The sequence below is a fragment of the Lepidochelys kempii genome, chromosome 27 (assembly GCF_965140285.1).
Source record: "Lepidochelys kempii isolate rLepKem1 chromosome 27, rLepKem1.hap1, whole genome shotgun sequence".
NCBI classification, from domain to species: Eukaryota; Metazoa; Chordata; order Testudines; family Cheloniidae; genus Lepidochelys; species Lepidochelys kempii.
Genome location: NC_136406.1, coordinates 11,339,416 through 11,367,342, shown reverse-complemented (window position 1 = coordinate 11,367,342; position 27,927 = coordinate 11,339,416). Strand labels below are relative to the sequence as shown.

General features: G+C 58.0%; 1 protein-coding gene across 1 annotated transcript in view; it reads left to right on the top strand.

Moving 5' to 3' along the window:
- Nucleotides 1-239: 239 nt before the first annotated feature.
- ITGA3 (integrin subunit alpha 3) overlaps nucleotides 240-27,927 on the top strand; it is a 42,003-nt gene continuing 14,315 nt past the window's right edge. Inside the window, 8 exon segments of the mRNA XM_073326357.2 lie at nucleotides 240-669; nucleotides 19,461-19,588; nucleotides 20,215-20,297; nucleotides 24,173-24,416; nucleotides 25,032-25,115; nucleotides 26,218-26,258; nucleotides 26,260-26,423; nucleotides 27,008-27,201. Coding sequence (XP_073182458.2) covers nucleotides 419-669; nucleotides 19,461-19,588; nucleotides 20,215-20,297; nucleotides 24,173-24,416; nucleotides 25,032-25,115; nucleotides 26,218-26,258; nucleotides 26,260-26,423; nucleotides 27,008-27,201 — 1,189 coding nt within the window. The 5' untranslated portion in view covers nucleotides 240-418.

Sequence of the window (27,927 nt, the reverse complement as noted above, 5' to 3'; positions counted from 1 at the left end):
GCAAGGCATCCCTCCAGGTGGTGGGATGGAGCAGGAGGTGCTTGCAATGGCCACCCAGGGCTGAAAGCTTGTGTCCAAACGCCTGTATCCGCCTGCAAAAGGCCCTGAGAGTGGGGGGGAGGGCGGACACACACCAGCCCCCCCCCCTCCCTCCGGCCCTCCCCTCCCACCTAGGAACCAGCGCCCCTCCCCAGCGGCACGGCTCCTTTAAGAATTAAACTCTTGGGCCGCCGCGATCGTGTCTGTTCCCCGGAAGAAAAGGGCCGCGCAAGGTGGGGACGGAGGAGGTGGCTCGCTCGGCCCCCGCCCCCGCCGGCTGGAGCCCGGCGACGCGCTCAGCGCCCAGCGCAGGGGCGACCGGAGGCTGCCGCTGCGGACCTCGCCCCGCGGGGGGGACCCGGCCGGGGACGAGCCCGCCATGGCTCCGGGGGACCTGCAGCTTTGCCGCCGCAGCAGGGCTGGCCCCGGGCCCCGCCAGCAGCCGCCGCCGCCCTGGGGGCGCCGGCTGGTGCGGCTCTGCCTGGTCTGGGGGGCTCTCTGCAGCCCGGGCGGCTCCGCCTTCAACCTGGACACCAAATTCTTGGTCCTGAAGCGGGGGGCGACCGAAGGCAGCTTCTTTGGCTTCTCGGTGGCGCTGCACCACCAGACGGACGGGCTGGACAGATACCTGTGAGTACCCAGCCGGCAAAGCCTGCCCCCGATCCTAGCTCATGGGGATCCCCCCCCCCAGCTTAGGGGAAAGGCGTTGGTGGGATCAGCTCCCCCCCCCGGGTCATTCGCAGCCGGGGATCGTTGCTGGGGGGTCGCATTCGAGCAGCTGCTGTGGTGGGTGCAGCCCCCCTTCAGCCTGCCTTGCTTGCCCGCCCTGGCTTTGCTTGGGAGGAGAGGGCGGGGGGGTGGGCTGTGAACTTGAAGTCTCGGCTGAAAGGCGATCCGCAGCGTTTTGGGGGGGTGGAGGGGAGAGGGGGTGCCAACTTTGTAACTGCACGACTTTATTATTATTTATTTATTTGCCATTTGCACCCCCCCATGCCTCCTCCAGCCTGTGGGTGCATGGGGCTGCCATAGGGCCCAATCTTGCAAAGCAGGGGGGGGGGGCTAACTTGACTCACTCCTCATTGAAATCCCTGGGTCACCATGAATAAAGTTTACACACCTGGGTAAGGTTTGCAGGATCAGCCTTAACGAGCTGGCTGCAGGGGCATCCCTGGAGGCCAGCTGCCGATGCAGACCGGACCCTGTTCCTGTGTGACACAGTCAGCTTGGCCCTCCAGAAAGCTTTTCCCAGGGGTAAGGCAATGAACAGGAGCTGAAGTCCAACCTGCACCCAGAACCTCCTAGCCCGAGAGGGTGAATAAGAGCTCTCCGGCTAATCTTGACACGTTCCCATTTTAACCCAGGCTGCCATGGGAGCAGCCCTGGGCCTTTACCGTGTTCGTCCCGGATCTCTCGGCAGAGGGAGGGTGGAAAGAGCTTTTTAATGGTTTCCTCTGTGGTCCTTGCCCTGGAGTGTAACTGCAGCGCCATGAACCCTGAAAAATCCCTCCAGCGTCTCTGGAGATGGATGAATGGGTGAGAGGCTGGTGGCGAGGGGAGGAAAATTTCCCAGGGACCTGTTGAACATTCCTGTGATTCTTTACTAAACCCTTGCAAAAGAGCCTTTCAGTCAGTGGATTCTCTCTTGATTAACTAGCTCCCCCCTTACCCTGGACCCCCAGCTCTCTCGGAGAGCTCTATTTCGTGCTCTCAAAGGCCTGACTCCCTTATCCCTGTGTAAATCAGGACTGGCTGATTAGAGTCTGTGAGTCGCGGTCGTGGGAGAATCTAGCTGTAGTATTTTTGTACAGTCGTGGCCGCTTGATTGCCCTGCACCCATAGGTGCTGGAACTGCTGTCACACCCCCGGCTTGAAGTGGTTTCTGTTATATACAGGGTTTACAGTTTGGTTCAATGGCTCTCAGCACAAACTGTTCCAACACCCCTGCCTGCACCTTGGGAGTGGGGGTCACCTTCCTCTGCAGTGTGGGTGACGGTCGCTCGCCAGGATTTCTGGGTGTATCTCACTTCATCAATTCCCTGCCGTTATGGGGGCCTCTGGCGCTGGTGCCCCTCTCTCCTTCCTAATCTCTGCCTGTCGTACATAACAGTCTAGGCTCCTGTATCATAGAATATCAGGGTTGGAAGGGACCTCAGGAGGTCATCTAGTCCAACCCCCTGCTCAAAGCAGGACCAATTCCCAATTAAATCATCCAACCGATTTTTGCCCCATATCCCTAAATGGCCTCCTCAAGGGTTGAGCTCACAACCCTGGGTTTAGCAGGCCAATGCTCAAATCACTGAGCTATCCCTTGGTCTATCTTCAGTGGTTGGGTTTAGGGCGCGGACGCCGGGTGGTGGTGGCCTGTGGCAGACAGGAGGTCAGGCTAGATGACCCAGTCGGGTCCCCTCCACCCTTGAACTCGCCTGCTGGCCTTATGCTGTCATCGACACCAGTGCAAAATGCTCCCCTGATTCCGTAACGTGGCAGGGTCTGTTTGCGCCGGTGTAGATGTCGGCAGGAGGTGCGGGGCAGCGAGGAGTCAGGTTCCCCCGGCTTTTGAAGTTGGGAGCCAGCTGAAGGGTCTGTTTCCATTGCACCAAGCAGGGATTGGGTGCCCTGCGGAGAGCTCTCACTGCAGCAGCTGCATGGGCTGCAGGCATCCGCTGTGCATTCCAAAGATTCATTGGAAATGCTCTTGATGAAGTGTGGGATTTTTATTTTTTTTTTAAAGGGGGAGTGAAATGGTTTTCTCTCTCTCTCTCTCTCTCTCTCAAGAACAGCTGCTGGGGAGGAGGAGTGCACGGGTTGCGGGCTCCGTGCTGGGAAATGTTGCCTCACAAAGTGTGTTGGGGAAGCCTGGTGATTGCTGGGATCTACCCCGCTTGGGAGGGGTTGTTAGAGAGGAAGGCTGTCCCGGTGGTTGGGGCCCTAGCCTACGACTTGGGAGAGGTGGATTCAATTCCCTGCTCCGCCACAGACTTGCCTAGGTGGCACTGGGTGAGTCACTGAGGTCTAGCTCCACAAAGGTATTTAGTCACCTCGCTCTGTTGTGGATCTGGGCCTTCGCCGCTCAGGACACTGATCCCTGCCCTGCCTCACCAGGGTGCTGGGAGAAGAAATCCATTAAGGACTGCGAGGGGGTGGGGGCAGGTGAGTACTGAGAAACAGCTAAAAGCCCAGAGGGATCGAGAGCGGAGCTAAAATCCAGACTCTCGCGAGGTTCTTCTCTGCCATATAGGAGTCCATATGCTGCCCATGATTCCATCACCCCAAATCCTCAGCCACACCCAAACCTTGGTGACTCGGGCCTTTTTGCGGATAAAGTGATGCACCGAAGCCAGATTCCAAAGCAGCCCCCTTTACGTGGCTCACCTAGGGTGAGGATTTGGAAGGTGGACACCGGAGCCTTCTCCACGTTCTGCTCCTGGAAGGTCCCATGGGAGTGGGCACTGAGGGCTCTGGAAGGACAGAGGTGTTGTAACTGGGGCTCTCCAGAGAAAGGCAGCAAGGAAAAGTCCGAAGGGCAACAGCTGCTTTTGCAACCCTGACCCTGGGGCTGAGCTTTTCTGTCTCACCTGTGTTAGCTTTGGGATAACAAGACTGAGCAGACTGCAGGCCAGAGGACGTGCTTGGGATGCAGAAGGGGCGGGCCAGTGGTGGCTGTTTGCACCCCATCTGCCGCATTGCACACTTAGCGAGGGATTTGTGCGTGCAGGCTGCTTTCCTGTGACGCGTCCGGTGTCAACCACGCTCCACTGGCCTAGCTGCGTTGGTCGTCTGACACGAACGCACTTCCCCCTTTACGTGAAGAAGCAAACGGGCCACCTGGGTCCTCTTCCCTAATGCTTGGATACAGACAGACCCTGTGGGTCTCTCTGGCTCCCAGCCTGCACTGCCCAATGGCACCACAGAGGGTCTCTTGAAATCCTGGCTTGGATTCAGTGGGCGTGGAAGGGACAGCTGGTTCTGCAGCTGGTGGGGCTGGGCTGCCAGGAGAGCAAGGTGACACAGATGGGAGAGAGCGCACTGGCTATCTGAATCATTAAGGAGCTGGATTTCCAAGTCAGCTCATCATGTGCTCAGCAGGAACATACAATCACCAGGCCAGATCAGACCAGTGGTCCACCTAGTCCAATTATCTGTCTCTGACCATGGTTAGCACCTGCTGCTGCTTCAGAGGATGAAACAGTATAATGGGTAATTATGGAACAACCTGTCCATAAGGGAAGTTTCTTCCTGACCCCTGTCAGTTTGCAGCCAGCTTATGCCTTGAAGCATGAGTATTATGGCTCTGATCCAGCAAAACACTTAAACACATGTATGCTTCTTAGCTCAACTCATGTCAATGAGACAACTCGCGTTACTTAACGTTTCACCTGTGTTTTAAGTGGTTTGCTGGATTGGGGCCTGTACTAAGATGTGCTTTCATCCACTTGCATTTCATCTCTTGAATTTCATCTGCTGTCCTCTCTTCCTTTTGTTGGGGAAGAGGGAAAGGAGAACTGACAGGCATTTTCTGCACCAGACATTATTTTTGACGCTGCTGCCATGTCTCTTCTATTCCCACATTAAATAGCTCTCGGGGAAACTTTTCCAAAGCGCCCAAGTAACTTGGGAACTAATTTTAAAAGGGACATTGGTGTTTAGAACCCTGATGTTTCACTGACCCTGTGAGTGCAGCGGTAAGCTCACTTTTGAAAGGGACTTTCATAGATTCCAAGGCCAGGATGGACCAGTGTGATCATCGGCTGACCACCTGTAGAGCACAGGCCGGAGAACTTTCCCAAAATCATTCCTACAGCAGATCTTTGAGGAAAAACATCCAATCTGGATTTAAAAATGGTCAGTGATGGAGAATCTACCATGACTGACCCTGGGTAAGTTGTTCCAGTGGCTAATTGCTCTCACTTAATTATGCCTTATTTCCAGTCTGAATTTGTCTAGCTTCAGCTTCCAGTCACTGGTGTGTTGTACCTTTCTCTGCTGGAGTGCAGAGCCCGTTGTTAAATGTTTGTTCCCCAAGGGCCCAAGTCACTTCAGGCACTCTGGAAAATGTTACTTTTCACCTTTTCAGTCTCTTCTTTGACCAGTTCAGCTGCCTATCGCTGGACCGCTTTGGTTTCTGAGTCGCCTTGTGGTTAAAGCACTGGGCTGGCATCCAGGACTCCTCGGTTCTCTTTCTAACCGTGCCACCGAGCTGCTGGGTGACCCTAGGTAACTCACCTCGGCCTGTGTTTGCAAGCGTGTTCACCAAGTCTGGTTGTGTCCACTTCTGGGCGCCCGCTCTGAGACATTTAAGAGCTGGATTTTCAGAGGTGCTGGGCACCCCCAGTTGCAGCTGAAGTCAACGGGAGCTCCAGGAGCTGAGCCGCTCTGGAGATCAGGCCTTAAGCATCCCAAGCTGGGCGCCCAGAGGTAAGAGGCTACTTCAGCAAATCAGGCCCTTGTTTCCCCTGCCCAGAGCGGGGGGTGTCTCACTGACCCTGAGCGTGCCTCAAGCCCTGCCTTGAAAGACTAGATTGGGCAGCAGCAAGGGTAGGTCCTTCCCTGTGCCCAGCTGCATATGGTACAGGGGGGTTGCTCCTGTGAGCGCTAGGCCAGTAATGTGTGGGGAAGGGCCCGTCTCTCAGGGAATGCGTATCTGGACAGCAGGGCCTAGAGATGCTCTCTTGGCATTCCTGGTGCTCAAGGCAATGACAGCCTATGCAGGGGAGAGACTCCCTATCCATGATGGATGCCTGGCTGGTATCCAGAGGGTGCATTGGCTCTGTTACCGCAAAGCTGTGAGAAATTACGCCTGTGGATTGGGGCGGGGGGAAGGAAATCCAGGAATTGCCCAACTGATCCATCCCAGCCTGTCTCCAACACTGGAGGCTACAAAGGAAGGTGCACCAAAGAAACCACAAACCCTAGCATGCCTGGCCTGTACAATGCATCGGGGGGAGGGGGCGCGGGGGGGATTCCTGCCTGACTCCATGCCCTGAAGCATGAGGATTGACACCCAATTTAATAGTAGCTGTGGAGTTCTCTGGTCCAGTCCAATAGCTAAGCTCTTAGACATTAGCTCCTTCTGGCAAGACGATGTAACCCAGTGGGTAAGACAGTGGGGTGGAGGAGACCTGGCTCTGCTGAGAGACACTGGACAACCCATTTGTCCTCTCTGTGCCTATGCTCTCCCCCCTCTTGCCTTGACCATGAGGTGTCTCAGAACGGATGCCCAGAAGTGGAAGCCACCAGCCTGTGAGCTCTTCAGGGCCATCTCTTTCTCTGGCTCTGTATGGCACCTGGCAAGCTGGGGCCCCGCTCTCTGCTGGATACTGTAATGTAAATAATAAAAGTGGGCATGAGGACGCAGTGTCTGGTCGTCTCAGATGTTCTTTTTTGTATCTGGAGTAGCAGCAATTGTTTAACTTCTCTGGTACCCCCCATCCCCTCTCCCCCAAAGAGGATTTTGCTAATTCAGGAAATTCTTTTACAAGCCTTTTGCAAATAGCCAGAATTTGTGCTGCTGTCAGTCATTAGCTGCCACTTCTCACTCTCCCTCTGCCCCCTCCCACCTCTTCTTGGGCTGGAGCCCTTCCTAAAATCACTAGGTGCTTAAAAACCTGCCCATCGCCTGCCTTCCAGCCATCTCCTGGCTCGCTGGCAGGCCAGTAATGCGTCCTTTCCAGTAATTACAAAGCCTATAAACTGATTCACTCTCTTTATCGTTGCTCTGGGATAGTGACAAGGGATTGCGAGCTTCAAGGAAGATGCTTTCCCTTTTAGAGGAGCGTGGATCCGTTTGTTTCTTTAACGGGATCGATGGTAAAAAGCCCCAAGTAAAGCTCTGCAATACAGGGACGGGTCTGCCACAGCTTTCAGGGAGGAGGAAGAGAGTGCGGGTTGGGGATGAGGGGGTTGGTCTGGATTTACTGTCTGGACAGCAGGTAAGAAAGGAAAAAGAATTGAGAAGCTAAAATGCCAACTCTATAGGTAAAGCAGCCCTGGACTGCTCAGGGTGCTGTGATAACGGGGACCAGAAGGGTGATAGCTACAGAGTCCTAATGCACGCGGATGGTGAGACTAAGGCCTGGTCTACGCTAGAAGATTAGGTGGTTATAACTACAATGCTCACGAGGGGGAACAATCCACAGCCCTGAACGGTGTAGACATCGCTTGGTTAGAACATAGGAATGGCCATAGTGGGTCAGACAGCCCAGCCCAGTGTCCTGTCTTCCGACAGTGGCCAATGCCAGGTGCCCCAGAGGGAATGAACAGACCAGGTCATCATCAAGTGATCCATCCCCTGTTATCCACTCCCAGCTTCTGGCAAATAGAGGCTAGGGACACTCAGAGTATGGGGTTGCATCCCTGCCCATCCTGGCTAATAGCCCTTGACGGACCTATCCTCCAGGAACTTATCTACGTTGATGGAAGTGGGCTGCTGTAGTGTTTTAAGTGTAGACCAGCCCTTAGAAAGTGACAGGAGGGCAGACGCGAAGCGGCGAAAACGAACCAGGGTGCGGGGTGAATCACGCAAGATTCTGGGTGGGTTCCATGAAGCACCATTCATCCGAGCAGTTGGGCTGGGGACCATGGGGGAGCGGCCGGGATGGATCAGGAAGGACAGAGGCTGCTTGTAAATCTGCACCGGTTCCAAACGTAAGAGAAACGTGTGTGCACGCATGAAGTTTTGCGTTGGTTTGACAGCCCCATGGGGCAGGGACCCCGTGTGTATTTGCTCAGCAAGGTCCCGATCCTGACGGGGTGCTGGGCCCAAGTCAAGACCTCTGGATCTGATCCCAGGCCAACGCTGGGGGAAGCCTATATCCAAACTGATTTAGGGCCTGTCTCATTGCCCTGTGCGGTCAGGTCTGTTGCATCCTGGGAGCTGAAGGGGAGCTGAGCGCTGTTTGATGGGCAGGCATTAAAGATAAAGGAGGCTCAGAGTGGGGCCGCTTCCCATTCCTGTTCTGCCTCCTTGGCAAAGGGGAGCTGTTGAGACATGTCACATGGGTCTGTCATCACCTGGACCCGGGGTTGCAGGGGGCAGAGTCCAGAGTAGCTGGAGGCCTCTTCGAACGGGGACTGAAAATTGCCCAGACGGCTGCTAGAGCAGGGCCATCGGGGCCTACTGCATGGGGATGGTAGGGATTCTTGGGGGGCCCCCCACCCCATTGTGCACTCAGCCCCATGGCTTCCTGCCGGCGGGAGCTGAGGCTGTGCGCGGTGCTTCCCTGCACCGGGTGTCTGCCAAGGACACCAGGGGTTGCTTTGCTCTGGCTTGTGCTTGGAGGGTGAAAGCTGCACAGTGCAGGGATTGTGTCATGTGCACGGTCTCCACTTCCTCTTTCCTCCGGGCCCGGGCTCTTGCCAGGTGGGCAGATGCTGGGCTAGCAGCCCAGAGGAGCTGGAGATGATAAGGAGAGAGAGAGCAAGACAAGTTAAAGCACAGATCAGGGTGTCCAGGCCAAATCCCGGCTGGTTCACTTGCCGCCACCCTCCCCAGTCATTCTGAGTGAATATAGCACTGGCCCAAAATGTAGTGCAGCATAGCTGCATGCTGGCGAAAGAAGCTGCCACGTCCCACCCCAGAGGTGGCTGCATCTTGGTGGCGGGATTGCTGTTTGTAAAGTGCATCGGGGTGAATGGTGCCCTGGGGGGGTTGGATCTTAGCATTAGCAGGGAGCGCTTGGTCCCTTGGGTGGAGGCGGCTGGCTCTGCTGAGAGCCCAGGGCATGACAACCGCCTGGCCGAGGAGAGCCGTGCCTCGTGTCCAGCCCATTGTCCTTCTGCAGGAGCTAGGCCGGTACAGCCGGCACGATCTACGCCCCTTTGGCTGCTCCAGCGCCCACGTGCTCCTGGCTTGTCTGGCGCTCCTGACGCTGCCAGGTATTTGGGATTTTTTTATAGCCGGGAGCTAGGGGGAATGTCAGCGGTCGAAGCGTGTGCTGGCCTGCCAGGCGAGCAGGGGCAGCGCCCAGCCTGTGCTTTGAGCAAGAGATGGGAGAGAATTCCAGGGGCTGGGGCCAGATGGGAGCCTCTCTGCCTGCATCCCCTCCCCACCTTGCTCCCCTCCCCCAGCCAGGGCCTGTGGGGGAGTCACCACCGGTCCCTGCTGTACCAGCCAACACTGGATCCAGGGCAGTGGGGGGGTGGGGGCGACCTTGCATTCTTGCCTGCTCCCTTCCCCGCCCCCCGCTTCCAGTATGCTGCAGCCCTGCCTGCTTCAGGGTGTGGGCAACCCCCCTTCTCCCCTGGCCAGTGAATCCTTCTGCAGCCTCCCCGAATGGGCGCCTTCCTCCAGGAGGATTATCCCCTGCCTGAGGGATCTGTGTTTACCCTGACAAAGCCACCAGCTTTGTCTGCCCTGATGTCCCTCGGTGCTGGAGGGATTCCGAGCTGCGTCACCCGCCCTGGGAAAGCAGCTCATGCAGGAATCCTGCCCGCTTTAGGTGGTCTTTTAATTCCTGGGGAGCAGGGATCCAGAACGGTGGGGGTGACCCTAACTGAAACAAACTTTCGTCCCCCTCCCCGCCCCAAGTATCGGAGGCTTTTTGGAATGATTGGATATGGGTCCAAACTCTTCAATTGGTCCCGCACCTCCAGAGCCAGGAATAGAACCCAGGCGTCCTGGCTTCTGTCCCCACTGCTCTAGCCACTAGATCCCACTCCCCTCCCACAGCCAGGAACAGAGCCCAGCTCTCCTGGCTCATAGTCTTCTGCTTGGAAGAAATCAAACAAAACCCCTAACTCTGAACTTGGGGCCCAGAGGTTGAAGGGGGCTCTCCCCTACATCAGGGCTTGTCATCTGCTTACATTTCCCTGCCGTCCACTTCCTCTGCACCCCCACTCTGCAGCTGAGGCTTCCGCATTCCTGGAAGGAGACCTACAAACCTCTGGGGTTGGGGCGGGTGGGAGGACAAAGCTTTAACCACCTGTCCTAAGGAAAGGCGGCTGGATTTTTCCCAGAATGGCCTCACCGGGACCAGAGGGGAAGAGCATCTCCAGGCCTCCCTTGGCAGGGGGAAGCCTGAGGCTAGAAGCGGTGCTGAAAGGGGAAGTGGGGGCGTACTGCCCACATCCACCCTCAGAGTGCTCTGTGGAGGTTGCTAGTTTGGCTGAGCAAACCTCCCCTTCCTCCCAGCGCTGGTGAGCGTCGATGTGCCGTACGGGGCTCAGCCCCTTGTCCGGCGTCTGGGCTGCAGCTCTGCGGCAGCAGGTGGCCTAGCAGGCAGGGAAGCCGGCCTCGGAGCAGCAAGGGGATAGTTCTCTCTCCTGAAGGCCGTGCGGCAGTGGCAAGGATCAGGTGGTTGCGGCCAGGGGATGTGTTTATAATGGGGAGAAGAGTGAATGATCGCCCTGCAGCGGGGAGGAATGCGCTCGCTCCACGCCGGGATTCACGCAGCTTTAGTGCTAGATTCCCTGCCCCCCCCCCCCCAACCCTCTCTCTGCCGAGCCAGGACCACCCACTTCGGGATACCAGGGGAAGTCAGTCCCTGCCTTTGCGCAACCTGGAGATTCCTCCTCACTAGCCGCCCCCCCCCCACCCCTTCTGCAGGAGAAGAATTTGTTCTCTGTGACCTTTTGAGGCTTATGTGGGAGCCTCCGTCCTCGGCCAGGCCCCCGCTGTGTTAGGCGCTGTACAAAAAGCCAGCCCCTGCCCCAAGGATCCAGCGCCAGAGATGGCTGAAACCAGATCAAGGAGCACAAGGAAACAATGAGTCAGTAGCGGTCCCAGATCACCCTGCTGCCTAGGTTACCTTTGCCTTGCTTCACGGCTGGACACCCCCAGCTCCACCCTGGCCCCCTGCTCCTGGGGCTGGGAGGCAATCCACGTGCATTCAGTTTTGTCTTCCTCTGCGGGAAGATGAAGAGGCTCTTCTGAAGTAGGGGGACCAGACAGCAAGTGTGAAAAATCAGGGGGGTGGGGAGTAATAGGCACCCATATAAGACAAAGCCCCAAATATCAGGGCTGTCCCTATACAATTGGGACCCCTGGTCACCCTATTCTGCAATATTCTAGGGCCTCCATCAAACCATCCAGTTTTCACGTATTTATCCCCCAGCCCACTTTGTGGGGCAGGGCAAAGCTGGTATCATCCCCCCCATGTCACAGATGGGAGCTGAGGACAGAGAGACTGAGTAACTTGCCCAAGGTCAAACTGGGTGGCTGTGGCAGAGCCAGGAATTGATGCCAGACCTCCTGAGTCCCAGGCTAGTGCTCTAACCACTGGACCATCCTTGCTCCTTCAGTTGCTTTCTGTTGAGGATTAGTTTAATCCCTGTTTCTGCAGCCCATCTCATCCCCGAACTCCACCCTTGCCACCTTCTCCTGGGGACGGGAAGCAATACACGTGCATTTGGGCTTGATTGGCATTGTCTCTCAACTCCACTTTCCTAGGGGATCTAGTCCCTGCTCTGGAAAGCCCCCCCCTTCTGTGCTCCCCCCGGGATCCTACACCACCTCCTTCTTGGTCTCTCAGCTGCCTGAGGGATGTGCACGCCCCCATTCCCTGTTTGGAGTTGTTATTGTCCTTTGCCGGGTGCGGGTGGATGAGCCCTAGGAGGAAGGGATTTGCTTTATCTTGCCCTGCCAGACGTGTGCCCACAAGTTCCTGCGTGGATGGCGCCCATCCCCTCTGACATCACGGCCGCTGCTCTCTAGGCCCCGCGGCTCCTTCTGCTGACAAATGCCCCGCCATCTGCTTGTGGTGATGATGTTCGTGTCCTCGATGCCCCGACGTGGGGCTAGTGGTTAGAGCAGGTAACTAGGACCCTGCACTCTTGGGTTCTGCTTTTGGCTCTGGGAGGGGCCGTTGTCTAGTGGTTAAAGCAGGGGACTCCAGGACCCTGGGTTCTAGTCCCAGCTCCGCCACTGACTGGTTGTGTGACCTTGGGTGAGTCCTTTCCCCTCTCTGTGCCTCAGTTTCCCTTTCCGTAAAATGGGGATAATAATGACTTAACTCCCACAAAGGAGGGGTGTGTGTGAAGCTGAATTCCTTAATGGTGGCAAAGGCGATCCTGGTCTGGAAGTAGCTGGAGATGGACAAACTGCCCTCTCGCCTCCCCGGCTGCCACTTCCCATCTCGCCCCAGGAAGGGGGTGGGTGGCACTTCTTGCCCAGCGGATGTGGGGCCGATCTGCAAGCCGATGTGCTGTTAACTACTGACTGCTGGGGTGAGGCTTCGGCCCAGCTCCTCTCTCCGTGCCAAGGGCTTGGTCCGGCTCCAGGGCTTTATTTGAACAGCTCGCTCTTGGCTTAGCTGGCACAGGGCAGCTTTTTCAGCCCGGCTCTGCCGAGCAGTTGCCTTGGAGCCGGGTTTTCTTCTTGCTGCGCAGGAGGGACCCCCTGACTCCTGCAGGCTGGTTCCCACTCAACCCGCTTCTCCCGCTCTGGGGGGCAGCTGGCACGTGGGATGGCTTCCCTCGGGCGATGAAGGCTCTGCGTGGGCCCCTGGCCCAGGTACTTTGGCCCAGGCACCTCCTGGCTGCTTGGTCCTGTTTGCCCTGCACCAGGCCACTTGCCCTTTGGCAGAGCCGCTCCCCCGGCCTGCTCTTCCATGACTGCAGCCCCCTTCCCGCAAACCCCTCCCAACCTCCCCCCAGGGTCCTGGCCAGCCTGGCACTGATTCCTGTGGAGAGGGGCGGAGAAGAGGCAGAGAGAATCTGCTCGGGGGTTGATAGGTAGAGAAAGAGGCAGTGCACTTCTGGGCCCACCTGGCCTGGGCTGAGCCTCCAGACAGGGAAGGGGAGTCTGATTTCTGTGATGGGATGGGCTCCTCCTGCCGGGAGCTTCCCCGGATGCCTTGAGATGGGCCAAGCCCCGGCTGGGGGCGCGTGACAGAATCTGACTGTGCGATCCCTGAGCGCTGCGGTCCCACCGCCGTCCAGCAGCCAGGGCTTCCTTCCTGGGCATGCCAGAAACCACTTACCCGCAGGGCCCCTCCCTGCGTCAAGGTCACGGCGCTGGTGCCCGGGCCGCTCTCAGCTCCGAGCGGGCTCCCTTTGGTTTCGGCCCTGGCCGCAGTGGGCAGGAAGCCCGGGCTGTGGCTCCTTCCAGCCCTCTCCCCTGTGCTCCACGCACCAAGGACAAGGGGTCTGGCGTTCGCGGGTTCACTGCGGATGCCGCCCTGGGGCGCAAACACAGACCACTCAGAGACTTGAAGGCCAGCAGGGCGCATCGTCGTCATCTAGTCTGACCCTTGCACGTTGCAGGCCGTAGCCCCTCACCCGCTCAATCCTGCGGTAGGCTGGGTTGCTGACCTCCTCAAATCATGACCGAGAGACTTCCCGTTACTCTGGTTCAAACCAGCAGGTGACCTGGGCCCCATGCCACAGAAGAAGGCGAAACCTCCCCAGGGTCTCTGCCAATCTGACCTGGGGGAAAATTCCGTCCCGATCTGAAATAGGGCGATCAGTTAGACCCTGAGCACGTGGGCGAGACCCACCAGCCAGACACCCGGGGAAGAATTGGCAGTAGTAACTCAGAACCTTCCCCGTCTAGTATCTCCAATGGCCAGTGATGGCACATTGGCTACTAGCAGTCATGGATGGGCTGTATACCATTGTAGGCAACTTCTGTACACCGTCCCCTCCATAAACTTATCAAGCTCCATCTTGAAACAAATTAGGGGTTTTTTGTTTGTTTTTTTTTTTTTTTGCCCCCACTGCTCCCCTTGAAAGGCTGTTCCAGAACTTCACTCCTCTGATGCTCAGAAACCTTGGTCTAATTTTAAGCCTAAACTTATTGATGGCCCGTTTGTATCCATTTGTTCTTGTGCCAGCCGTGGTCCTTAACTTAAATAACTCCTCTCCCGCCCTGGTGTTTATCCCTCTGATGTATTTATAGAGAGCGATCAGATCCCTCTCAGCCTGTGTGTTGTTATGCCAAGCTCCTTAAGTCTCCTCTTGTAAGGCTGGTTCTCCGTTCCTTCGATGGCCCTAGTAGCCGTTCTCTGCAGCTGTTTGCCTTTTGCACCTGAGTTGTTTCTCGGTCTGTCTCGGGGAAATCTGTCCTCAACCCTTGTTTCACCAGCATGTCTCATCCCAACCCACAGGGACAAGACGCGGGGCTCAGTTTCCCAGCCCATTCAGCCCTCTCCCCTGGGCCTGACTCCCCGGGAGCAATTAATCCCAGCTGCAGTGGCGGGGAGGCATGTGCATGTGGGCACTGGCCCAGCATGGGTTGGACTGAGAACCCCCAAACTCCTATCACCCAAGAGCCATCAGACGGGAGGAGTCAGCAGTCGCTACCTATGTGGGACATGAATCTGCTGGGGAAGTGATGGGTCGTTTAACCCTTTGTAGCTGGGGCTAGAGCTCCTCGCCCTGAATGGCAGCATGTTTCCTGTAACTGCCAAGAGCATCGGGCATATGGACTTGTCCTGCCAGGAGGGCTGATCTCTGTGGAGAACCCAGCTTGCCTGCTGCTGTCCGGTGGCAGGGTCCGCGTTCGTGGGCCTGCCTCCTGGCCGTTGATTCGGAATCACCCTGCTCTGCCTGAGCTTGCAAAGTTGAGTTTGGGATCTGAAATTCACCTTTGGCAGGGGTGGGTGATTCAGGCCCGTCCCGAATCCCTCCTACAATACCTCGCTCTCTTGGGGAGGCCACCTCAGCGCTCCGACAGACCCTTCCCAGGCGCAGGTACCAAATATTGTGCTAAAGTACCCAGCTTGGGGAAAATAAAGCAAGATCTGCCCTGGTGCATCTTGGGACGAATTCATTCTGGACTCGGAACTGGCCGCTCCCCCATGATTGTCAATTTCCCCTGCAGCTGGGGTCCTGGGCACCTTCCTTAAATGGCTCTCTGCTGCTGATTTGAAAAGACTCCGTTGCCCCTGGATGCCCCCGCCCCTTGCCTTTGCACTCCCCGTTGGCATGAGGCCCTGGCACAGGGAAGCTGACTCACTCCCCTCTGACCCTGGCATCCTGTGTGAGTGAAGCTGGAAGTGGAGTGACTTGTCAGGAAAATATTTCCCCTCCTGAGCCGTGGGCACCTGAGTCACTCGATAAGCAGGCCGCTGCTATCTGCCTGTGCCTTCTGGCGAGTCCGCAGCCCCATATGCACCATGGACCTGCCGGGACTCGCCCAGGAAAGGGAACGGCAGGTGGGTGAGCGGGGGAAGGGCTCACCTCTTCCATCTCAGGCAGCCAGCTCTGACTCAGAGCTAACTCGGCTTGGCTGCTTTCCACCCTCGCAGTCCCGGTGCTCTGGGAAGGTTTAAATTCATACCGCAGATATGTGTGTGTCTGTGTGTGTGGGGGGGTGTCTATTCCAGGCTCTGCCACAGCCTCCCTGTGGGACCTTGGACAAGTCACTTAATCCCTCTGGCTTCTTTCCCGTTGCTCCAGCAGGGCGGGTCTGAGACCCTTCTCCGCCGCAGTGCAAGCCGTCCCAGTATCTCCTAGCCCCCTTGACTCTGCATCTCAGCTGGAAACGGGTTCCTCTCCCTCCCTCCCTCCCCCACCAGCAGCTATTATCAACCCTTTCTCCGTCTGTCTCTTGTTTGGCAGCTGTGTGGTAAAGAGAAACAAATCGACACCAGGCAGCACATGTGGTACATAGCCAGGGTGTAATTGAAAGACACACACACACACATCTAGGATATTAAATGCTGTACGTCGCCGGCACCCGTGCAAATATAACTGACCAGAGAGCGAGGATGGGCCAGTGGGCCCTAGCCTAGGACTTGGGAGACCCAGATTCCTGTTCCATTACAGCCTTGGGCCCAGATCCTCAAAGGTATTTCAGCCCTTAACTTCTGTTAGCCTCCCTGGGCCTTGGTTCTCGCCTGTAAAACAATAACCGTGGTGCCCAGCCTCCCTGGAGTGTCATGAGGGTACGTACAGTGGCGATCGTGAGGTGCAGATGATATGGCAGCGGGACCCATCTAAATACCTTAGACAGACAGGTAGAATTTCAATAACTACCCTCCCCCCACCCCCAGGCTGCCATCCGTGCCCTGGGATTGGAGTAGATGAGTGTGCTGTGACAGGCGGGCAATGGGCGAGACATGGGTTCTACTCCAGATTCTGCCACAGACTCTCGATGAGACCGAAGGCAAGTCACTTAATCGCTCTGTGCCTCAGTTTCCCCATCTCTGTGCAGGTCTAGTAATATTTCCCTACCTTGCAAAGGGGGCTGTGAGGATCAATCCATCTGGGTTCGGGAGATGCTCAGATACTTACTGATGTGGAGTTAACTGGACAGAGAGAGAGAAATTCCCCTGGTCTTGGCTGGACCGGAGAAGATGGGAGTCGGATCTAATTCCCACTTGGTTTTGGGCTTGCAAACCCAGAGTGAGATTCTGCAGAAGCCAAACCACCCTGGGTTTCTTGGCATAGGCTTTTGATCTCCATCCAGCTTCCAGGCCGGGCTGTGTGGTCTTCCCACCTTCCTCCAAGTTGGTGGAAAGTTGCTGGAACCTCTGGAGAGCCGAGCTGCGGAAGGAGCCTACTTCTGCTCAAGAATGTAAAGAAAGCCGCAGCTGAAACGGTTGAATATTGGGGTGGGGGGGCATAAATTTCACCACAGTGCGGTCTCACCCTGCCCTAAACAGGGCCAGATTAACCTTTTGTGGGCCCGGCGCCAAATATATTGGTGGGCCCCCATGGGAGCAATGGCGCAGGGCGCGGGGAGATCAGTCCCTGGAGCCAGGGGCTGGCCAGGGGCATGATATGGCAGGAGCGGCCCCGCTCCGCCCAGCCTAGTACGAGGACGCTACTTTTTTGCCAGATGCACAGTGTCCTGCCCGGCCCTGTGCTGCCAACGTGCTCCTTCCTGTGGGGGGTGGGCCTGTGGCATGCCACACAGCCGCCCAGCCCAGCACCCTCCTGACTCCCTATGGCCAGAGCCCCCCCTGGACTTGCTCTGCCCAGCACCCCCCACAAATCCCCCACTCCCTAGTGCCCCAGCATACCCAGATCCTCCCTGCCCCCTTACAGCCCAGCACCCCCCACCCCCAGACTACCCACTCCCTGCCTCCTGGCTGCACTTACTGGCCCGGCTGGGAGGCAACTGTGTCTGGCACGAGGGTCTGCCCTGGCCGGGCTCCCTCAGGACCCACTTGCCTGGAGGGGCCCAGCCAAGCCCCCCACACTGTCCCCCTGCCCCTGACTGCTGAGACTGGCCAGGCTTCTGCTCCAGTCCCAGGTGGCTCAGCTCCGGGGAGACAGGTGGGGCCCCACAGGTGGTGGGAAGCAGAGACAGCCCAGAGCCGGAGGTGCCCTGGGGTCCAGCCAGGGGGCAGAGAGAAGCTGGGGGGTGGGGCCAGGGGGGGTGGAGAGGAGCCCTCGGCTGGCCAGCGGGCAGGCCGAGAGGAGCAAATGGTGGGGCAGGGGAATCCAGTGGGCTGGCAGGGTCTCAGGGCAAGGAGAGCAGGCTGGGGCCCCCTTCTGAGCATGGGCCCGGCTCCATGGGGCCGCTGGTGCCATTGTAAATCCAGTACTGGACCTAAACACTTAAGCAGTGATTTGCTGTTTAAAGTGGAAATCTGCCTCCCGAGAAGTGACTGTAAAACCAGCCACCTAACCTGCCTCATCTGCCTCGCCACTGTGTGCAGCGGAGGCCGACAACAGAAAGTTTGGAAGAGATCTTAACTGTGGGGCTAGGGGGCTTCAGCTGATCTCTGTCAGAGGTCAGGATGAGACCTTCTTGTGGGGCAGATATTACCCCACAGCTGCCGACTCTGTGGATCTTGCACCTTCCTCTGATACTGGCCACGGTCAGAGATGGGCTACTGGGTTAGCTGGACCTTGGGTCTCATCCTGTTCCCGCACACTGGTCTGCATCGGGGTTTAGAGCCAGCTTAGAGAGAGCGGTGGAGAAATGGATCCAGGGAGGGCTGAGAGCGCCTGTCTGTACAAACCCTCGTTGTCCAGCCCGGGGCTATTCCACCGACTCCTTTAGGGGGTGCCTGGTGGGATGGGATGTGTGCTTTGGCTTCTGGTGGATGGATGCCACCTTCCACCTTGCACAGCAGAGGGGCAATGAACTCCTCTGGGGGGCCCAGGAATCCAGATGGGACCAAATCTCGGCTTTTTCCCTCCCTGATGCCTCGTCCCTCTCAATCATACACAGCCTCCTAACGGGGAGACATTGAGTGGTGGGGGGAGATAATTTTGTCATGGTGACACCCAGCTGCCTCCCCTAGTGGGGCCCCATTCCTGCATCACCTGGGAAGTGTAGCTGTTAGGAAACGCTTGCCCTGATCTGTTCCTTGAGGAGGAGGAGGAGGGTGCGAGGAAGGTTGACGTTTTGGGGCGTAGCTCCCTGTCCTGTATGAAGACATCTCGGGGCCATCTGAAGTACTCTCCGGTGCGACCTGGCTGACTCTCTGTGAGCGGTAGCAGGCAAGGCGCGCAGCCGGCAGGAAGCAGGAAGGGAGATGTTGACTGCAGTGAATTAATATTGAGATGGGCTCTTTGGCACCCCACCCCTACGCGCGCACACGTAAATAATACCTATCCATGGCAATAGAGCTTCCTGCTGCTGCTCCCACCGAAACAGGGAACGAGTGAAATTATGTAAACAGATCTAGAGTGTAATAGTAATCTCAGCGCTCGGTGACAGACAGTCCGACTGACGCGGGAGCAATGGGTTTTGGGGGACAAGCCCTGGATGATACAGTCTGACACTAGAGCAGTGTGGTCAAGGAACAAGCCCTCGGTGACGTACAGTCTGACTGGCGATGAGGTTCGGGGAACGGGCCCTCGATGACGGACAGTCGGACTGACAGTGGGGCAATGGGGCTCGGGGGACGAGCACTCGGTGACAGACGGTCTGACTGACACAGAGATGAGCTGTTGACAGGAGAATGTCCAGCTGATCAACGGGCAGAGCAGGCTGGCTGGCCCGATGCAGCTCCGGCTGCCCTTTCCCCCGGCAGGCTGCATTCAGGATTAGCTCCTGGTATGCTGGTCCCTGGGGAAAGGCCAGTGCGGGCTTTGGTGTGGATTGCTTTGGGGCCTGCGTGCAGAGACTGCAGTCTGCCTGCTGCCACCACGGCCAGCACGGCCTTGTGACAAACAGCTCTCCTGCTGGTGAGCAGCCGTGTTCCCTCCAGGCTTGTCTCTAGCTAGGTGTTCGTACATCCCTAGCCCAATCTCAGGGCCTTCAGGCACTACTGTAACAATAACAACGGGGGTCCGAGGCCCCCTGTAAGCTTCTTGCCCGTTATGGTACATTGCTGTGTGCTGTTAAGCAGCAGCCACGTTCCACCCCAGAGGTGGCTGCATTTTGCTGCTGAGTGAAGTTGATTCTCTTTTTGCTGCCTCTGTGTGTGTAGTGGGGTGTGGGGGGCGTTGCAAGGAAGGATTTAACACTTGCACAGCACTGTGCGATCCCAGGGGGGAAGGCTGCTCTAGGGAGGGTGCAAAGCACTAGGGTTATGATTCCCAGGCCTCTGAGCTCCTTTGCTCCCTTGTGTCTTTGGCAGGCTGCTGGCTGGAGCGCCCCAGGACGTGGCAGCTGGGACGGAGAACGCCACGCGGACGGGGGCCATGTATTCCTGCCCACTGAGTGTCTCCACGAACGACTGCAAGCGAGTGGACATCGAGGAGAAGAGTATGCCAGCACTTCTCAGCCCCCTTCGCCCCACCCAGGGCAACCCACCCCCAGCCAGCCTAGCAACTCGGGAGGTGGGGGTTAAATACCACCCGTCTTGGGTGATGCTCCCCCTCCGGGGATGTGCTGTCTTCAGACGCCTGACCCCATTCTGTCCTCTCTCCGCTGGCAGACGGGGGAGCCACGGGGTGCAGCAAGGGTCCTGTTAACCATTTAAGAGCTGAACCCAAGCTGGATAACGGGCTGTCCAGGGCAGGGCTTCCGAAAGGGAGGAGAGAACAACTCCTTTCTCACTGCGTACCTGTTCCCTTCTCCACCCCAAGCTCTGTCTGTTCCCCCAGCCCTGCCCCACGGTAGCATGCTCTCCTGGGCAGGCAGCCCCATGTTTTCCCAGTCCTGGGCTTTCCCTGTGCACTGTCCCATGCTCTTCTGTGGTGACTCACTCATGGCAATGACATGCTGCAGAGGGCTGGGGGACTCCAGCCCTGCCCGGGAGGGTCTTTTGCTGGAGGGATCCATGTCCCGATTGCATTATATGAGGACAGGCACATGAGCAGGAGAGGGGATACACATTCTCATGCCGAAACTGCTCGTGCGTCATTGTCTTCTCTGCTCCATGTGCCCAGGTGAACCACGGAAGAACATCATTGAGGACATGTGGCTGGGGGTGACCATCGCTAGCCAGAGACAGCCCTCGGGGAGAGTGCTGGTGAGTGTGGCCCGCTGGGATACCTTGAGGGGCTTTGGTGGGGGAGCCTGAGCGTCGCACCTAGGACACGATTCACCATTGCACGTGCCTTGCACAGCATTTACACCAGTGCAAAGCAAATACAAAACGAGGGAAGGGAGCATGGCCTAGTGTTTAGAGCTGGGGACACCAGGCCTGCTTCTCCACTGCCGGCCTCGGTGTCAGGCTTCATGCCCAGGCAAAGTGGGTGGGAAATGCCCCCAGGTCACTCGCTGGTGGCACTTTGCTCAGGTGTGTAACTGGCAGGACCTGGTGCATGGCGGTGGGGAATCAGACCCCTGTGCATCAGGACTCCTAGGTTCCATTCCTGCCCTGATCTTGACTATGGTCAAATCACTTGCCTCAGTTTGCCCATCTGTAAAATGAGACTGACGATACTGACTGCCCCCACAGGGTGGGGGAATATGAGGGTGAATTAATGAATGGAGGAGGAGGGGCTGCAGAAGAGCAATGTAATGGAGCAGGTTGCAGCTGCAATTACACTTGGTAGAGAGGTGCGGCCTGGGGAGACTACAAGTCCCAGCATGCAATGCGCCAGCTTGCTGCGGAGGGCCTGCTGCTTGGAGCATTGCATGCTGGGATCTGTAGGCTCTGTGGGCAGCCCCTCTGCATTAAAGGAGAAGGCAAGTGCCTGTTAGTTGCAGAGGTATACCTCTCTCTAGGGCTTGAAACCATGCAACTGCCTCCCTCTCTCTGTGCCACCCCTTCCTCACCGTCTCGTCGGCTTCGCTCCCATCCGTTCCTTTTCCCTGGGCTTTCGCCGAGCGAGGGTCCGGTTTCCAGCTTGCAATGGCAGCCTGGAGGAAACCAAACCCCGGCAACAGCCTCGATGCCAGCTGCTCAGCCCGTTGGCCTCTGGCTGAGGCCGCGTGGGAAAGAACGTGAAACAATCCAGAACTAAAAGGGGAAGGCAGCCCCTGGGGGATTCAGAGCGGAGCAGGGCTTAACCGTTCCCGTTTGCAGTTCTGCTGAGTGGCTGGCTGCAGAGTTCTCTCTGCTTGGTCTCTGGGAGGTCCATGGCCCATCCCAGTGATAACTGGGCTCTGCGGGAATCTGTGAGTCTGGCCGTCCGTTGCCCCGTTGTTTATACCACGCAGATGGTTCACCGTCTGCTCCGTGGTAACGTTTGACACCCGCTCTGCCCTGTGTAGTTAACGTCTGAGGCGCGGGGCGATGGAGAATCAGCCCATAGATGCCTAAAGGGCCCAGTTACCTCGGTGATGGGCTATGGATCATTCGCTCTCTCTCCGATCCCTTTGCTGGCAGGGGTCCCAGGCTGCTCCTGAGCTCGCGCTCTCTGTCCGAAACCCCAATTCAGAGGCTCAGGAATGGGGGGCAGACCTGGCGGAGGTCAGGGGAGGCTAGCGACCCCGCAATGGAAATATTGTGGGGGCTCCCCCGACTCCTCCTATTCCTCTGCCCCTACTCCATTTGCCGGAAGCTTCCCCCTACCGCCTCTGTCCCCCCTTTCCCCAGGGATTCTAGTTCCAGACCCATCTGCCTTCTTTAAAGCACATTTGCGGTTGGTGTCACGGCCTTGGTGCCTGATGTCTGTGCCGTATCCATAGCGGGCCATGTTCACCCCTGGCGTAACTCCGTGCGCTCCCCTGAAGGTGACTGAGCCCCAGGAGGGATCTGACCCAGAGCAGAGAGAGCGGAGTGTCGGCTTCACCCGCAGGCTCCGTGCCAACCCCCCTTTCCCCCCAGCAGGTGTGTAACTGGCAAGACATGGTGCACAGACGGTGGGGAATCAGGCCCCTGCAGTGGAGTGCATCAGGACTCCTGGGTTCTATTCCTGCCCTGATCTTGACTATGGTCAAATCACTTGCCTCAGTTCGCCCATCTGTAAAATGGAACTAATTATGTTCAGTGTTGTTCAGACTCCATGGTCCTTCCGTCCTTGGCTTTCCTGCCGCAGCTGCCATCCTCGCAACTACCCAGCCAATGCCCACCCATGCTTCCCTGCACACATGTGAGCATGCCTAGGTACGCACGTACCCCGATCTTTTGCATGGGCATTCACACCTATGCCGTGCCCACTGGCATCCAACCCATCCCCCCTTGTACATGCATGCTCCGATACGCATGCATCCACTGGCACTGCTTCTAAGCAGTGGGCTCTCGGGCTATGTGGACTGCTGCTCTGACCTGGAGTGGGAGGAGTAGGATATCGGGGGCTATATGCACTGAGCACCCCAGCTTGCATGCAAACACCCCTGTCCTTGCCCCTGGCATCTCACAAGGCAGATCTTTGCCTGGCTCGTGGAGCTGCAGTTTCTATCTTCCCCCTCATCTGCCAATCCTCAAATTGGTTCAAAAGGCCTCAATTAAATTAGCCGAAAGGCAAGACGGCACTTTGGGTAACAGGAGCTATATCTCCACAGCTGTGATTGGGAGGGCAGGTCCCCGAGGGGCGGAACGGGGATGTCTGCGACTACTGGCGCTGAGTGAACAGCAGACCGTTCCACCCAGAATGTCCCACAACCAACCCCATTGGCTCCTAGGGGGCTACGGCCAGGGAACAATCTCATGAGGTGGAAGAGGAGAGGAAAGGAAGGCTGGCCAGTGGTTAGGGCTTGGGAGACCAGAGGTCATGTCCCTTCTCTGCCACAGACTGTTTGTGTGACCTTGGGCAAATCGCTTAGCCTCTGAGGTCCTCCTCTGTTTTTCGCTGCCCTACCTCACAAGGATAAATAGACCAAAGGTGCTCAGATAACGCACTAATAGGGTTATGTAAGTACGATTGCTAGAGACTGCCAGCGTTGCTGGTTCTGGCTGGATCTTTCCCTCTGTGTAACAGTGTTTAGCTTAGTCTGCCTTGAGCGCAGGGGACGGGACTAGAAGACCTCTCGAGGTCCCTTCCGGTCCTATGATTTCTATGCCTTCGTCTGGCTGGGTGCGGGGCTCGAACCTGGGAATCTAAATGGATGAGCCGGCACTGTTTGAGCCCAAAGGGTGACGCTGGGTTAGCATGGCGTACGCGTGCTTCCCCTTCTCAGCCCACCAGAGAGGGGAAGAAGGGTAATGCAGCTTTTGCTTCTACCCGGCATGCATTGGGCTGAAATGAGGATAGCGTATGCAGTTACACTTTTTGTTCTGCTGCAGACCTGGCACGGTCGGGTCCGTGGCTGGGACTGTGGGAATACAAATAATAGTAATAAATTAATTCCAAGGGCCTGGTGATTGCCAGGCGCCAGGGCTCATGCTGGTTGCCAGCTGGGATCAGGAAGGGATCCCACCTTACGCCAGGGTACAGCATTGCAGAGTCTCATGAGGGTTTAGGCCTTCTTCTGGCTTGAAGAGATGGTGGCCTTGACTCACGGGTCTGATTAGATATGGCAGGAGACAGGAGGAGCTGTTGGTCTGATTTCTGGGGGCAGGAGGCCGGATGCTGGAATAGGTGGGCCCGAGCTATGGTTTGATTGGAGGTGGGTATCAGGTTTGCCGTGCTGTTGGTTTGATCTGGTACAGGACAAAGTATGACACAGCAGAGGATGGACAACTGCTCCAATCCAGTAGGGCAAGAGGTGGGGAACTGGAGAAGATTGACCTTGGTCTGATCTGGAGTGGCAGGAGGTGGGGTATGGGGGCATACGGACTGCTGCTCTGAGCAGGAGTGGCAGGACTGGGATACCGCGGTATATGGACTTCTGCTCTCCCCTGCTCTGGGTAGGAGGTGGCATATCTGGGAATACGGACTAGTGTCGCTGGAGGTGGCTAGCTCTGGCCCATTGGGCTGACCCAGGATACCAACCCCTAGGCAGTAGCCCCAGTGCCCCGCGAGCCCCAGACAGCAGCGTGCTTAGTACTCACCCCGGTTGCTCCTGGCTCCCCAGGCCTGCGCTCACCGATACACTAGGGTCCTGTTGTCTGGCAACGAAGACCAGCAGCGCATGGTGGGGAAGTGCTATGTCCGCGGCAATGACCTGCAGCTGGAGCTGGCTGACGACTGGCAGACCTACCACAATGAGATGTGCAACTCCAACACCGAAGAGACTGGCATGTGCCAGATGGGCACCAGCGGCGGCTTCACCGCCAACACTGTCTACTTCGGGGCCCCGGGCGCCTACAACTGGCAAGGTCTGTGCTGCCGCCGGCTGCTTTGGGTCTCCCGCCCCCTCACCCCGGCACTGCCCTTCCCCCAGCCCATCTGCCTGGACCGACGCGGCCTCTCTGGGTACGTCTACACCGCGAGAAAGGCCCACGGCACGGCCGCAGCTGGCCCGGATCAACTGACTCGGACCGTGGGGCTGTAAAATTGCAGTGTTGGTGTGTGGACTTGGGCTGGAGCCTGGGCTTGGAGACCCCGCAAGTGGGGAGGGTCCCAGAGGCCTGGCTTGGTCCCAGAGCCCTGGCTCCAGCCTGAGCCCAAAGGTCTACGCTGCAGGTTCCCGCAGCCCGAGGCCAACCTAGCTGATCCAGGCTGAGACTCGGGGCCGCAGGGTTTTTAGCGCAGTGTAGACGTACCCTTGATGTGGCTGCAACTGCCCGAGGGATGCTCAGCCAGCGACACCACGAGTATTGAGTGGCTCTGCCAGGGGCGGAGGGCTGGTGGGGAGGGAAAGGGGCAGGGACTGTGCCAGGGAGGTAGCACAGGCCAGGAAGCAGCTGGGGATGGGGATGGGCAGAGATTCCTGTGTCTGCTGCCACCTGCCTCTGGCTTGAACTGTTTCATGTTTCCCTCCCCGGCTGCAGGGACGAACTACGTTCTGCAGCGAGATAGCTGGGACCTGGTCGACTTCTCCTACCCCAACCATGACAACGGCAACATCTACATAGGTACCTTCCGCTGTGTCTGGAAGGGACGTCCTCCCCCCCTCCCCCCACCCCCTTGCCCTCCCCATGTAACAACGTGGGGGGTGGGGATAGAGAAGGGCACAGGGCCTCAAGAGACCTGGGTTCTAGTCCCAGCTCTGCCACTGTCTCCCTATAGGACCCCTGGGCAAGTCAGACAGCCGCTCTGTGCCTCAGTTTCCCCAGGTGTAAACTGGCTGTCTGGTTTCCTCATTGTTCCTGCGAGGGAGTTCCGATGCAGCGCGGTGGGCCTGGCCTTCCTGCTGGCAAGCCCAGGTGCTCCCGGCATCGGAGTCATGCCACTCAGGTCCAGCCTAGCGGGGTGCTTCACCCATTGCTGTTAGCGGGCTGGGAGCCAGAGGGAATCCCGCTCTGATGCCCCTTTCCCCACAGTCACATGCTGAAATGGGAACTGGAACAGGGAAGCACCTTTAAAGCCCAGACGCTTCCCTGACCCTCTGGGGCTGGCAGTGAAATCTCCCCCGGGCCAGGAGGATGCTGGCGACGGTGTCTTTTGTGGGGGCCTTTGCAGCCTACGTGCCATGAGCTTGCTGGGCCTCGGTCCACTTCCCAGCATCCTCCACGCCAAACCCACTGCTGCTAATTGTCCCCTTGGCTGTCAGCCTCAGCAGGGAGGCCAAGGGCTGCCTGGACCAGAGACAGCTCATGCCGAGGGTGGGTCCCTCTAGGTCAGGGCTAGGGGGGCAGCTTGCCCTGCCACTAGGCAGCCTACAAGTGCACTGGTGGTACAGAGAGGGCATCAGCTTGCCAGGGGATCAGTCTGGCGGGTCTAAAGCCTGTTTAAGACTCCAGTGGGCTTTGGTGCTTTGGCCCACACAGCCCTGTCCCCCCCAATGGGTCCATTCAGGGTTGGGACCAGGGTTGGCACCAGTTCTTTGTCCATGCAAAGACTCACACTCTGGGCAATGCAGCTGTCCGTAGCTGCTAGCTAGGGTCCGTCCCAGCTGTGCTTTGCCTGGGATCCCCACTGCACTGGATCCCCCCAGGTTGTGATCCCCCCCCCGCCCCTCCCAGCGAGGGGCCCTGCAGCTCCCAAGGCCTGACGCCTATCCCCACCCTGCTCCAGGCTACACGGTCCAAGCCGCCAGCGCCGTCCTGCACCAGAGCCCAGGTGACCCTTGTCACTGGAGCTCCCCGCCACCAGCACGCGGGCGCCGTGTACCTGCTGACGGACACCCGCAACACCCTGGAGAAGAGCCTGGTGCTGCCTGGGGAGCAGGTGGGCTCCTACTTCGGGAGCGCCATCGCCCTGGCGGACCTCGATAATGATGGGTGAGCTCTGCAGCCCCGCGAGTGGGAGCGGCCTGAGGAGAGGGGCTCCTCTGCGTGACGGAGACCTGCATGGGTTGGTGACTCCACAGGGAGACCCAGGATCTCCATAGCTTTGAGGGGGCTCCATAGCGTTGAGGGTGTCTCCACAGCCCATAGCTTGGGGGCCCCCATAGCTTTGAGGGGGTCTCTGTAGCCAATAGCTCGGGGGGATCTCCATAGCCCATAGCTTCAATGGGGGCCCAGAGTTTGGAGTTGGGGGGGCTCCATAGCTTTGAGGAGAGGGATCCCCATAGCTTTGGGGAGATCTCCATAGCTTCGAGGGGGGCCCATAGCTTTGGGAGATCTCCATAGCCCACAGCTTTGAGGGGGGCCCAGAGCTTTGTGGGATCTCCATGGCCCATAGCTTTGAGGGGGTGTGTCTGAAGCCTGTAGCTTTGGTGGGGGATCTCCATAGCCCATCTCTTTGGGGCGGGGAGGTCTCCAGAGCACTGACCAGGTCTGATCCACCATCATAGTCGTCCTTGGCCCCTGGCCCTGCTGTTGCCCCTTGGCCCTGACCCTGCCCTTCCTGTCCCCGCTGGCAGGTGGCAGGACCTGGTGATTGGGGCGCCATACTACTTTGAGAGGAAGCAAGAGGTGGGCGGCGCCGTCTACGTGTACATGAATGAGGCCGGCCGCTTCCAGAACTGGTCCAGCCTGGTTCTGAAGGGACCCAGCAACTCAGCCTTCGGCTTTGCTGTGGCCAGCATCGGGGACGTCAACCAGGACGGCTTCCAGGGTGCGTGGGGCTTCCCTTCCCACTCGGGGGGCTTGTGATGGGAGATCTCACTCAGTGTCCGCGGGGCACTAGAGTGCCATGGGGCCAGGGAGGTATAAGGGTGGCTCTTGGAAGAGGTAGCTGGGAGGGTGTGGTGGGGGGGTGGTTGCAGGGTTTGGGGTGCGGTGGGGTTTGGGATGCGCTGGGGGTATGAGAAGGCTCTGGGGTGGGATTAAAGGACTCTGGTGTGTGTGGGGGTTGTGTGGGTATGGGGGAGCTCAGGATGGTGTGGGGCTTGGGAGCTATGGGCTGGCTCAGGGTAGTGTGGGGTTTGGGGGATTCAGGAGGTGGTGTGGAGTTTGTGGGTATGGGTTGCTCAGGGTGGTGTGGAGGTATGGGTTAGCTCTGGGGTGGGATTAGGGGGCTCTGGTGTGCGTGGGGGTTAGTCTGGGTGTGCAGTGGCATTGGGGGGCTCTGGGAGTGGCATAGGGTTTAGTCAGGGTATGAGGTTGTATGGGGTTGGGGGGGTATGGGGTGGCACTGGGGCAGGTGTGGGGTTTGGGGGGTATGGGTGGCTTGGGGTGGTTCGGGGATTCAGGGGGTGGTGTGGAGGTATGGGGTGGCACTGGGGCTGGTGTGGGGGTTGGGGAGCTCAGGGTGGTCTGTGGGGTTGAGGGAATGGGGTGCCTTTGGGGTGGCTCATGTGTGGTGGGGATTTAGTGAGGTGCTGGAGGTGGCTTCTGTGGG